Source organism: Zalophus californianus, chromosome 1 (genome assembly GCF_009762305.2).
Source record: "Zalophus californianus isolate mZalCal1 chromosome 1, mZalCal1.pri.v2, whole genome shotgun sequence".
NCBI lineage: Eukaryota > Metazoa > Chordata > Mammalia > Carnivora > Otariidae > Zalophus > Zalophus californianus.
In genome coordinates, this window is record NC_045595.1 from 8,445,265 (window position 1) to 8,456,997 (window position 11,733).

General features: G+C 62.7%; 1 protein-coding gene across 1 annotated transcript; it reads left to right on the forward strand.

The window, feature by feature from the left end:
* Positions 1-316: 316 nt before the first annotated feature.
* Positions 317-11,600, forward strand: PRKCSH (protein kinase C substrate 80K-H). The gene is made up of 18 exons (XM_027587209.2): positions 317-405; positions 787-939; positions 1,138-1,254; positions 1,832-1,927; positions 2,023-2,080; positions 2,927-3,044; positions 4,541-4,670; positions 7,303-7,387; positions 8,005-8,083; positions 8,776-8,862; positions 9,150-9,335; positions 9,433-9,532; positions 9,985-10,054; positions 10,336-10,425; positions 10,633-10,707; positions 10,803-10,902; positions 10,989-11,152; positions 11,278-11,600. The coding sequence occupies exons 2-17, from the start codon at positions 864-866 to the stop codon at positions 11,133-11,135; spliced, it is 1,614 nt and encodes a 537-aa protein (XP_027443010.1). The 5' UTR covers positions 317-405; positions 787-863; the 3' UTR covers positions 11,136-11,152; positions 11,278-11,600.
* Positions 11,601-11,733: the final 133 nt, after the last annotated feature.

Below are 11,733 nucleotides of genomic sequence, written 5' to 3' on the forward strand. Positions count from 1 at the left end.
GGACTGAAGCAGCCAGGCACCCCCTACTTTTTTTTTTTTAAAGCACCGCCCCAACACCACCACCACTCCGCTGGGTTTCCAGGGCATTTTTCAGGAACCTTCTTTTCCGGCTGCTGAGCCTGCCACTCCCAAGATGGAGGAACCGAGCGCCGCCATTAAGCGCGAACCATCAGAACGATCCCCTCCAGGGCTTCACAGTCCTATCCAAGATGGCCGCCTGGGTTCCCGCCCACCCCCTCCCCCATTTGCCACTCCCAACATGGCACCCTTGGGTCGCCGCTCCGCACGCGCGGCGTGATGCCGGAAGTGACGGATCCCACATATTTCCGCTTTCTTTTTTCTGGAGGAGCGGTTGGCTGCTGGGCTGGGGGGCGCGGTGGATTTTGACCTTTGCCCCGGCCTCGTGTAGGTGGTGAATTAACGCGCGGGGGGGGGGTGTCACCCCAGTTTCTTATTGGGGGCAGCTGAAGGGTGTTCGCCGGTAGAATGGGAGACTGTTAACCCCTTCGGCCAATTGGCGGGAATTGGATAGGTCACTACCCCCCCCACCCCCCGGCAGGGAGCGGAGGTTTTGAGCTTCCCACCATTGATATGAGCAAAGTGAGACTCCCTCTGGGCAAGATTGGGGAGAGCCCCCCTCCGCCGCCCACCCCCCGATGTCGGAAGCAGAGTGAGCCCCCATTGCCCGGAAGCGATGGAGGAGTCCAGTTGGCTGGAGGAAGAGGTGACTTCCTTTGGCTGGAAGTAGCCCTCTCCCCCTGACCCGCCATCCCTTTCTTGCCGCAGCGTGGGTGCACAGCCCCTCTCCCCGCAGCCGGCTTCCTACCCCCAGAACCCGTTTCCGGCCTGCGAGCTTCTGCGGGATGTTACTGCTCGTGGTGCTGCTGCCCCTGTGCTGGGCCGTGGAGGTCAAGAGGCCCCGGGGCGTCTCCCTCACCAGTGAGTCCGCCAGCTGGAGGTGGCTGGAGGTGGGGAAAGGGTGTGGGAGGGCCCGACTTGGCCCCTGGGATAGATACTTTGAGCCTTCTGCCTCAGTTTCCGGGCCTCTGGGTAGGGAAGGTGGCAATGCTCAGCTGCTGGGTGAGGGCTGCGAGGGTCTCTTCTTGCCTTGGACTGAGCCCCTTACCTCCGTCCCAGACCATCACTTCTATGACGAGTCCAAGCCTTTCACTTGCCTGGACGGCTCTGCCACCATCCCTTTTGATCAGGTCAATGATGACTACTGTGACTGCAAGGATGGCTCAGATGAGCCAGGTGAGTCTCGGTTCGTTCATTCATTCATTCTTCATTCATTCATTCATTCATTTATTCGAGGTTTTTTGAGTGCCGGGGCAATGCCAGCCCGTGTGGTGGTGACCAAGACAGACCCAGTCCTGCCCTCGCTTGGCTCCCTGTTGAATGGGGGGGAAGCAGGCATAGAAGCCAGTGGTTTGGTGAGGAGGGCTCACCAGCTGCTGGGGGAACCCAGCCTGGGGGTCAGGAAGTGAGGGCTCCACTGAACCCTGAAGTGTGCTAAAAATGGAGGTGCCCTCAGGTGCAAATACTCAGAGATGGGAGAGAAGGTGTGGTCGAAGGGCAGACAAAGACAGAAGTGGAGGCAAGGGATGGAGCAGTCGGCCGGGCCCTGTTCCGAGGGCCTTGGTGTGGAGAGGCAGGAGAGAACGTTGGAGAGATTTATTTCAGGCCCTGAGTGTGCAGCTGCCCTTCCTTCCCTTTCTCTGCATTGGTGGGCCTCACGGGCTGTCTATGTGCACGCGTGTCGGGGAGATTTGTCCATGTGTGGGTGTGATGGGTTAGCCTGAGGTCACCCTGAAAACTCTTCCTCCTGCAGGTACGGCCGCCTGTCCCAACGGCAGCTTCCACTGCACCAACACTGGCTACAAGCCCTTGTACATCTCCTCCAGATGGGTCAACGATGGAGTTTGTGGTGAGTGAGATCACACCGGGGGTGGGGAAATGGGCTGTGGGGGGAGTAGGGAGGAGCCACCACCGGGTCTGATCCATCCCTGCTTCTGCTCTCAGACTGCTGTGATGGGACCGATGAATACAACAGCGGGATCGTCTGTGAGAACACCTGCAAGTGTGTGGCTGTGTCCCCCCCCCCCGCCCCCACGCCCCTGACCTTGCCTCGCCCCACCCAGTGAACCAAGCCCCTCTCTTCTCTTGTCTGTCGAGTGCTCACTCTGCCAGTGCCTTGTGAACGAACACCACATGGCCACTCCATCGCTGGCCCAGAAGCAGGCACCGTTGTTTTCCAATTCAGCGGAGGAGGAAAGTCAAGTTTAGAATAAAAAGTGACTTTCCCCAAGGTTCCCCCAGTTAGGACAGAGCGGAGCCAGGACTTGAACCCAGGCCTGTCTTAACTTGAGACTCCGATCTTTGAATTGCTCCGCCCTTGCGGCAGGACCTGAAAACTGAAATGCCCCCAGGCAGGTGGTATAAACAGCAGAAGGCAGCTGAGCATGAGGCAGTAGGGAGTGGTGAGCATTGTGGCATCTAAAGGAACACCTGCCCCTTGACTCCAGGTGGTCAAAGACAGGTGGCCAAGCTAGATTCGTTTTTCAGAGAAGCTGAAAATCCTACTACTTTTGTAAACTCAGCTGATGGGAGATTTTTTAGGTACAGGGCGGGTCAAGGGCCACACAGTTATCCATCAGATGGCCTTCTCGTGGAGGGGAGAGCCAACTTCTAGCCCCACATCCGAGCATTCCCTAGCCCCTCTCTTAGATCCCTACAGTGAGCGAACTCTGCTGTCCCTTCTCTCAGGGACAGGGATAAGGGTTCTGAGGAAGTGCGGGGAGGGGGGGTTTGCTCCATGTTTCCCCACATGGGGTGGGCAGCAGGTAGGTTGAGCCCTTTTGGAGGAGGCAGAGCTGTGAGCCCTAAGGGCCTCCCCGGTGGTGCTTGTGCGTTCGCTCCACCCCAGGGAGAAGGGCCGTAAGGAGAGAGAGACGCTGCAGCAGATGGCAGAGGTCACGCGAGAGGGGTTCCGCCTAAAGAAGATCCTCATCGAGGACTGGAAGAAGGCTCGGGAGGAGAAGCAGGTGAGGGACCCCCGTGGGGCTGAACCCCGGACAGTCTGGGCCCTGAGGCCTGGGGTCATAGGCCGGTGAGGCTGGTTGGGATTGACACCTGCCCCTGACTGGTGGAGTCCCGGGGCCAGTTACCACCTGTGTGTGCCTTGGTTTACCCATTCGTCCGCTGGCTGTTTGGTCATTGGTTAAGCCGTTACCAGGTGGTGGTCGGCACAGGTCTTGCGCAGGGCCTTGGTGGCAGGCTGCTGAAGTGGGCTTAGAGGAGTCTCCTCCTGCATCCCAGAACAGGAGGGACGCCTCTCTGCATGCTGGTTCCGTGGTGCCATCATCTGTAAGATGAGGCTGATGACCATGTGACCTCCCCGTTCTGGGGGAGGACTCAAGACGTTGTCAGAGCAGCCGGGTTAGTTCCGTAGGGTGAGTGCTGCAGGGGCTGGAAGAAGTTGTGTGCCCAGGCATGTGTTTCTCCCTCCCCTGCCCACCACCCCCTTGGGCTGTTAGACGGGTCGGAGTCCTCAGCACTGCCCCTGGACTTCTGCCAGACTCTCCGCGTGAGGGCTTCAGCTCTGTTTTTCTGCCCAGGGAAGGTTCTGGGTCTTTCTCCCCTCCACGCCCTGGCTGGTGAGACCCCTTTTGAGGTCACGGGGGGGGGAGGCTCAGTGAAGTCCTCTCTGAATTCAGAAGATAGTGAGGGAGCCATGCAGTGAGGCTGGCTCCAAGTGAGTTTTGCGCTCCTGAAGGCAGTAGGAGGATCCTGGGAGCAGGCCAGGCTGAGATGTGGGCCAAGGTCTTAGGAGGAAAATGATCCCGTGGCGGGGCTTGGTCTAAGACCCTTCAGCTGGGGGCCCCATCCACACAGCACACTCGTCCCTTCTTGAAACATCCACAGAGGCCCAGAACGTGCTGCGGTGTGGTGGGTGTGAGACTGGAAACAGACCTGGAATTGCCTCAAGGGCGCATTGTCCGCTGAGAGGGGCAGTTGCCAAAGGGACACCCAGGGCCCCTGGAAAAAGGGTCGTTTGGGTTGGGGCTATGAGGCAGAGAGGAGACTCGTGCCCAGTCTTCCCTCTTCCTCCCACCTGCCGTGGGGGCAGGAAGCAGGGACGGCTTCCGGAGGAGAAGGCCTCTACCTAAGCTGAAAGCTGTGGGATAATTCAGAGTTAGCCATGCAGAGTGTTCTGGGCAGAGGGAAGGCATGTGCGAAGAATGGAAGGCAGAGAGCCTCTGGGGAATCTAAATGTTGTCAGGGTAGTTGGAGCCTACAGGTCGAGATAGTGGTAGGACAGCTGGGGCTGGAGCAGTGGGGCCTGGTTATGCAGGACCGGGGCAGGGCGGCTACACCGAGGTGTGCAGGGTTCTCTCCGGTGAGCTCTGGGGAACCACAGGGAGGTGGGTGCTTCGGGGAGGTCACCTGTGGCCACCCTGTGGCGTAGAGGCGGGGAGATGGCACCCAGGCAGAAGGCAGAACAGAAGGAGAGGTGGCACCTTGCCTTTTGCCCACCCAGGCAAAGCTTGCTGAGCTACAGGCTGGAAAGAAGTCCCTGGAGGACCAGGTGGAGATGCTGCGCACGGTGAAGGAGGAGGCCGAGAAGCCAGAGAAGGAGGCCAAAGAGCAGCACCAGAAGCGGTGGGAGGGTACGTCATGGGGTGGCCAGGCCCGGCCCTTGTCTTCCGGCCGGGCAGCGCCTGGCCCCGGGAGCGAGGCTCACACCCGTTGGCTCTCGTGTCTGCTGACTTTCGATCATGGTGCCTTAGTCCTCCGTGTGCCTCATTGTCTTCGCCTGTGCATTGGTCATTGTATTCGAAAGTCATCTGTAGGAATAATCTGCAGCCTAGCAGAAGTGATTGTTTTTCCGAGAGGAGGTGCTGTTCTTTCTGCCAGCCACATGGGAACACTACCACTGGGGGATCCCCTGAATCCAGAGTGAAGGCTGGAGGCCCCTCCAACCCGTCAGGCAGTGGGAGTGGAGGTGTGAGCACAGGCAGGGTGATTTCTGGTCCAGCTTCTCCTTAAGGGGGCCACCCTGGGGTGAGGTCCCAGCTTATTGGGGGGGGGCTTTCCCATTCTCCCCATCTGGGGCTTTGATTCCCTCTCTGTTGTCTCACAAATTCTCGTCAACACAGACCTCCGGATTTGCCGGGAGCTTCCATGTCCTTTAACCTTCCTGAATTGCTCTTTGCCCTGGCAACATACATCACTTTGGTTGGTTGAAGATGGTTTTTTATGCTTTGTCCAGCGTTTTCTTGCTTTTGGCAGGTTGTGCTGCCATTCTGGAAAATCGGGAGCCTTGGCAGTCTGTCCGGTGGGGGTCACCGTGTGGAAGCAGGCTAGACGGGCGAGGTGGGGCAGAAACCTCCTCGAGACTAGTTAAGGGTCCAGGCATTGCAGGAAGGATTTGGAAGTGTGGCCCTGGCTACTCCCTGGGCTGGTAACCGGGAGTCAGGCAGCCTATCTCTGAGTCTACACTGCTGATCTCCTCCATCTCCCTGGGCACCTGCTGCATTCTTTGTCCCTTTCTCTCTCTGCCTTGGTTTCTCATAAAATCAGTAATCCAGTAGTTCATCCAGCATTCGTGGGGTGCCTGCTGTGTGCCAGGCACATCCCAGGTACCAGTAGTTTAGCACTGAACAAGATGGAGATAGCCCCTACCTGCTGAGAGAAGGAGTGAGCCAAGCAGAGGACACAGGTGCAAAGGCCCTGAGGCAGCCTCATGTCTTGTTGTTGTTGTTTTTTTTTTAAGATTTTATTTATTATTTGACAGAGAGAGACACAGCAAGAGAGGGAACAGAAGCAGGGGGAGTGGGAGAGGGAGAAGCAGGCTTCCCGCAGAGCAGGGAGCCCAATGCGGGGCTTGATCCCAGGACCCTGGGACCGTGACCTGAGCCGAAGGCAGACGCTTAGCAACTGAGCCACCCAGGCGCCCCCTCATGTCTGGTTTTTAAGGCCCAGCAAGGAGGCTGTGTGGCAGGAGGGAGGGAGTGAGGAGAATGGGAGGGGTGTGGGGGAGAGAACAGGGCGGGGCCTTGGGGACCGTGGCGGGGACTTAGGCTTTTACCCCTAGTGAGGTGGGAGCCATAGAGGATTCTGAACAGAGGAGGAACAGAAACCAGGAAACCAGGGAGGAGCTGACCACACTGGTCCAGGCAAGCGGTGGTCTGGGTGGGACGGGGGCGGGGCACAGGGGTGGAGAGAAGTGGACCTGAAGGCAGGCTGAAGCTGTTCATGGCCCCGGGGGCGGGTGAGCAGGGAGGCCTCCGGTCCAGAACCCCAGTGGCATCTGCAGCCTCCCCTCCTTCCCTCAGCAGAGACTGTTTCTGCCCCTAGACCCTGGCTTCCACCCTCCACTGCTCTTGGGAGACCCTGGACTTTGTTATCTCCCCCGCTTTCCCGGGCGGCGTCCAGCCAGTACTTCCCCACCGAGAAGCACACTCGGGGCCCCGCCACTCAGACAGCTGTCCCCAAGCTCTGCCTTCCCCTCCAGTGCTGGGAAATCGGGAGGTCTCTTCTCTCTGTTCATCCTGATGGAAGCCAGCTTCCTAACCCATCCTGTGTCTCTGCCCCTGGCCCTGCCCTTCCCCAGCCGGGGAACCGCGGGCAGGTCCCTTCGGCCAGCCAGCCGGGTCTCTGGGACGTGGCGGGCTCCCTGGGGGTGAAGCACAGCATGGCAGAGGGAACCCTGCTTGTCCCGTTGGAGATGGCTGAGCGGAGCCTCCATGTACACCAGGAGCTCAGTCGCTGTGGCCGCTTTCTCGTCCAGTCCGACTAGGTGGGGGTGAGGCCAGGGGAGGAGGCACCGCCCTGGGCCCCCAGGAAGCCTTCCTGGCTTGGCCACACCCCACCCCAGTCTCCATCCTGACCTTCGTGTTGGAGAGCGGACCTGGGGTGCATGGCTGCTTCACATGGGGGCCTCCCAGACGTGGCCGACCTATGCGTGATCTCCCGCCCACCCTTGCACGGTCTCTGTGAGCCCCTCTGCTTGTTCAAACCCAAAGTCCCAGGGTGTCCTCGAGCCCCAGCCCCCATGTCTGCAGACCCTCTCAACTCCCCGCTTCGGGGTCTCCCCGCTATCTGGCACTTCTTGCCTCCTCCTTGGCCCCCACCCTGGCCAGCCTTTGGCAGCTCCTGGCTCCCGTCCCTGGTCTGTGCTCTTCAGTGGCTCGACTCGGCACCCATTGCAGGGCCAAGCACATGGTGGGACACGTGGGGTGTTGGGGCGGGGCGGGGCAGGTCTCAGGGTGGCGGGTGACGGAGCCGGCCCCTCCACAGAGCGGCAGGCCGCCTCCAAGGCCCAGCGGGAACAGGAGCTGGCGGCCAACGCCTTCCAGGAGCTGGATGACGATATGGATGGGGCGTGAGTCTACCCATCCTGCCCTGGGCCTGGGGTTCCCTCCTCCCACCTCCCCCTACCCTGTGCCTGAGCCCCACCTCCTCAGCATGGGTCCTTAGCTAGTTCCAAACCATATCTGGTTGGGACTAGCTTGCTGTCCCCTTACTGAGCCCCTGCTTACTCAGGTATAAAGTAGGCCCAGAAAGACCCCGAAGGTAGATGAGGGAACCCCCCACATGCAAGGAGCCAGGTGAGGTAGCTGGGGGATTCCATTACCTTTCCCAAGCCTATTCTGTGGCCTGGGTCACTTTGACAAAAGCCAGACCCCTTTTAATCCCACTGTGCCCCTGAACTCGCTGGCTGACCCAGGCTAATGGCCGAGTAGAGGGTGAGCTTTCGGGAACATGGAGTCTTTGTTTCTCCTTTGAGCCCCTTCAGGGCTGTGGAGTCATCAGGACAGGGGAGGAGATGGGACTGGCCCCCCCCCCCACACCCCAACCCGAGTTCACCTTCTCCCAACTTCTGCCTCCCCTCCCACTTTGAGTCTGGGGAGGGGCCCTGACAAGGGGGCGGGGAGCAGGTAGCGGGCCCAGAGCCAGTGGGCCTCACCGCTCTGCCGACCTCTCCCTGCGCCCCTGCAGGGTCTCGGTCACCGAGCTACAGACGCATCCGGAGTTGGACACCGACGGTGACGGGGCACTATCAGAAGGGGAAGCTCAGGTACCCCATCCTTCTGCTTGCCCTGGGACTTGTAGAGGTCTCATTGCCCTAGGGTGACCTCAGGGCCAGGGGGTGGGGGACAGGCTGGCCCTGGGCTGCTGGGGTGCCCAGCAGGGCTGATGCCACTGGGCCTTGCCTGGGTGAGGCGAGAGGGTAGCAGTCCAGCTCTCCTCCCTGCCCTTTGGGACCTGGGGGCCCCACACGGGTGCCGTGGGGGCACCTGGTTAGATTTCCCACCCACCTGGCCCCATGTGCCCCCTCCCGAGTGCGTGCCCCCCACCCTGCTCTGGCCTCCTCGAGGGCGGCCTTGGCTGTCTGTCCTAGCTGGGGCTGGCTGCCTGCTGCTGGCTCCTTCCCTGCCCCGCCTGGGCCTCTGCCTCTTCCCCAGGGCCCGGCCACCTCCGGTGCTTGTGCTCTGGAGCTCCCTCTCCCTCTCTGTCTCTCCGTTTCTCTTCCTGGCTGCTCAGGCCCTTAGCCCTACCTGCTCCCCCGCTTCTCCCCTCCTCTGGGGCCCGCCCTCTTTCCCACAGGCCTGTGCTGCCCCCTTGGGGCGGCTCCGCCTCAGCGCCCAGGTCTGGCTAAGGGGGGGGCAGGTCAGGGCACCCCCCCTGCTCCAGCGTGCCTGGGGCACACGGGGCGGGGTGGGGCACGTGAAGGCGCCGACCTTGACGCTGCCCCCAACATGCACACAGGCCCTGCTCGGGGGAGATGTGCAGACGGACGCTCCTGCCTTCTATGACCGCGTGTGGGCTGCCATCAGGGACAAGTACCGCTCCGAGGTCAGCGGGGGGGGGGGGCATGCAGTACCCTCCCTGCCCTGCCCCCCGCAGGTGCCTCACAAAGGACCTGCCTCTGCTTCCGGCCCACGGCCATCCTGGCCAGCGGGGTCATCCAGGCCCCCTCCGGGGAGGGTCCCCTATCAGCTGCCCGCTGGGTAGAGGGGCAGAGACACTGAGGCTGCCCGCTGGGTGATGGTGTGAGCTTGGACTTGAGTCCCTGGGGAGGTGGGGGGGAGGTGGGGATGGACCACCGAGCCCGTGGCACCTACTGCCCGCACACCCTCCAGGCGCTGCCCACTAGCCCCCCACCTGCGCCTTCTGAGCCTGACCTGACAGAGCCCAGGGAGGAGCAGTCTCCAGCGCCCTTGCGGCCCGTGGACGAGGAGGAGGAGCAGGAAGAGGAGGAGGAGGAAGAGATGGAGGAGGAGGAGGAGGAGGAGGAAGATTCCCAGGTGCAGGGGGAGCAGCCCAAGGTGTGTGTTTGCGGGGCGCGGGGGGGGGTGGGGGGACGGCGGGGGGTGACGGGGTGGGGGCTGGGGCACTTGCTGACTCTGCCCCTCCTCCCCCTAGGAGGCCCCGCCCCCCCTGGCCCCCCCTCAGCCTGCGGCCAGCCCCACTGAAGAGGACAAAATGCCACCCTACGATGAGCAGACTCAGGCCTTCATTGACGGTGAGGGCCAGGCGGGGGAGGGAGGGGACCCTGCCCGAATCTGTGCTCCCCGTGATCCACACCTGCAGGGACCCTCGAAGCGGGTCTCACTTGTTTCCCAAGATGGGCTTGCGTTGGCCCTGAGTGAGCCTGGGGAGTTGGGGCCGTCCCGGGGGGGGGGGGTGTGCCCCAGGGACCCTCCTGCCGCCTCCGGCTGCTGCTTGTTTGTGCCACCCCGGCGGGCGAGGAGCCAGCTAGGCCCCGAGAGTCCTGATCCTCCTCCCGCTGGGGTGGAGAGCCTGGGGGGGGCGGGGTTCTGCCCTGGGGCTGTCGGGGGCCTTCCTGGGCCCGGTCCTCACTCAGAGCAGGGGAGCTGTGGGAAGCGGAGTGTATCTGCGGCAGCCCCTCCCTCTCCTTCCGGGATGGGGGTTGGGGCGCCTCTGACCTCCTCCCACCCTGCCCACCCCCTCCAGCCGCCCAGGAGGCCCGCAACAAGTTTGAGGAGGCCGAGCGGTCCTTGAGGGACATGGAGGAGTCCATCAGGTAGGGGGGTGGGTATGCGGCCACAGCAGGGCCACATTCCCACCTGCCACGCGGGAGGCCTGCTGCGGAGCTGACTCCCCGGGGAAGGTGGTGATGGGGAGTTGCCGAGGCTGCCTCTGTAAGGCAGGGGTGGCTCCTGCAGGGAGGGGCCCCAGACGGTGGGGAGCCTGAGCCCAGTCCCTGAGTGGCCCTCCGTGGCTGGAGTGGGCCTCCCTGTGTGGTCCTGAATGAGGCTGTGGCATCCCCAGCTGCCCCTTCATGGCTTGGCCCCCCCCTTCCAGGAACCTGGAGCAGGAGATTTCGTTTGACTTTGGCCCCAACGGAGAGTTTGCCTACCTGTACAGCCAGTGCTACGAGCTCACCACCAACGAGTGCGCCCCCCAACCGGGCCGGCAGGGCAGGGGCGGGGAGGGCGTACTTCTGGGGCCCTGCCCGGGCCAGGGAGAGGACACGGGGGAGTGAGGGGGTGGGCTCACGGGCAGTCAGCACACTTCGAGGTGCCTATGTGCCCTGTGTGTGGGCGCACGGAGGAGGCTGGGGTCCTGTGTCCCCTGCCCACCTTCCCCTTCCTGTGACAGGTACGTCTACCGGCTCTGCCCCTTCAAGCTCGTCTCTCAGAAACCCAAGCTCGGCGGCTCCCCCACCAGCCTTGGGTGAGTGGGCTTAGACTGGACCCCCACTCCCCCAGCTCCCCAGGCCCCGCCAGCCCCCCCCACCCTCCCCACCCTAAGCACCCCGTCTCCCGCAGCACCTGGGGCTCGTGGGCTGGCCCTGACCACGACAAGTTCAGCGCCATGAAGTACGAGCAGGGAACGGGCTGCTGGCAGGGCCCCAACCGCTCCACCACCGTGAGTGCCGGGGGGGTGTGGGGGGCAGGTGTTGTGGGGGCCCAGGCCCACCTGAGCCCACCTGAGCCCCTGCCCGCCCATCCCAGGTGCGCCTGCTGTGTGGCAAGGAGACCGTGGTGACCAGCACCACGGAGCCCAGCCGCTGTGAGTACCTCATGGAGCTGATGACGCCGGCCGCCTGCCCGGAGCCGCCGCCCGACACGCCTGCAGACGGTGACCACGACGAGCTCTAGCCCGGCTGGGCGCCAAGGTGGGCAGGGAGCTGAGGCGCCCTCCTCGACTCGGGGCTGCAGCCAGCAGGGTCTGCGGGACACTTCTGTCCGTACCCGTCCGCCTCCGCCTCCGTCTTCTCATTTGGTCTTTCTCTGGCTCCAGAACCTCAAGGCATGGAGATCCCACCGGCGGTGCCGCCCACCCACCCCGCCGCCTGTGGCCCGAGGCCCGCCCCCGCCGCCTCCCCCCCCCCCCCCCCCCCCCGGTGTGTTCAGCCTTCCCATGGGGGCAGGAGCCGTGTGGAGCTCCGTGACCTGCCGGGGGTGGCACTGCCACGTTCCCAGGCCCCGGCGGTCTCCAAAGGTGGAATACAAGAGTTCGCCCGCCCTGGGCGCCCCGGCCCCGCCCAGGGTGTCTGCCTCTCTTCCTGATGGGGATGAGTGACTTGACCTATGACCTCAAAACAATAAACACCATCCCCCCCCAACCAGGCTCTGTCTGCCTTGCTTTGCTCAGGTGTAAACGGGGCCAGGGATGGGCCAAGGGTGGGATTCAGGAGAAGCGGCTTTCTGCAGATGGTGCCCAGACCTTGTCCCCCATCAGGCTGGCTCCACAGCT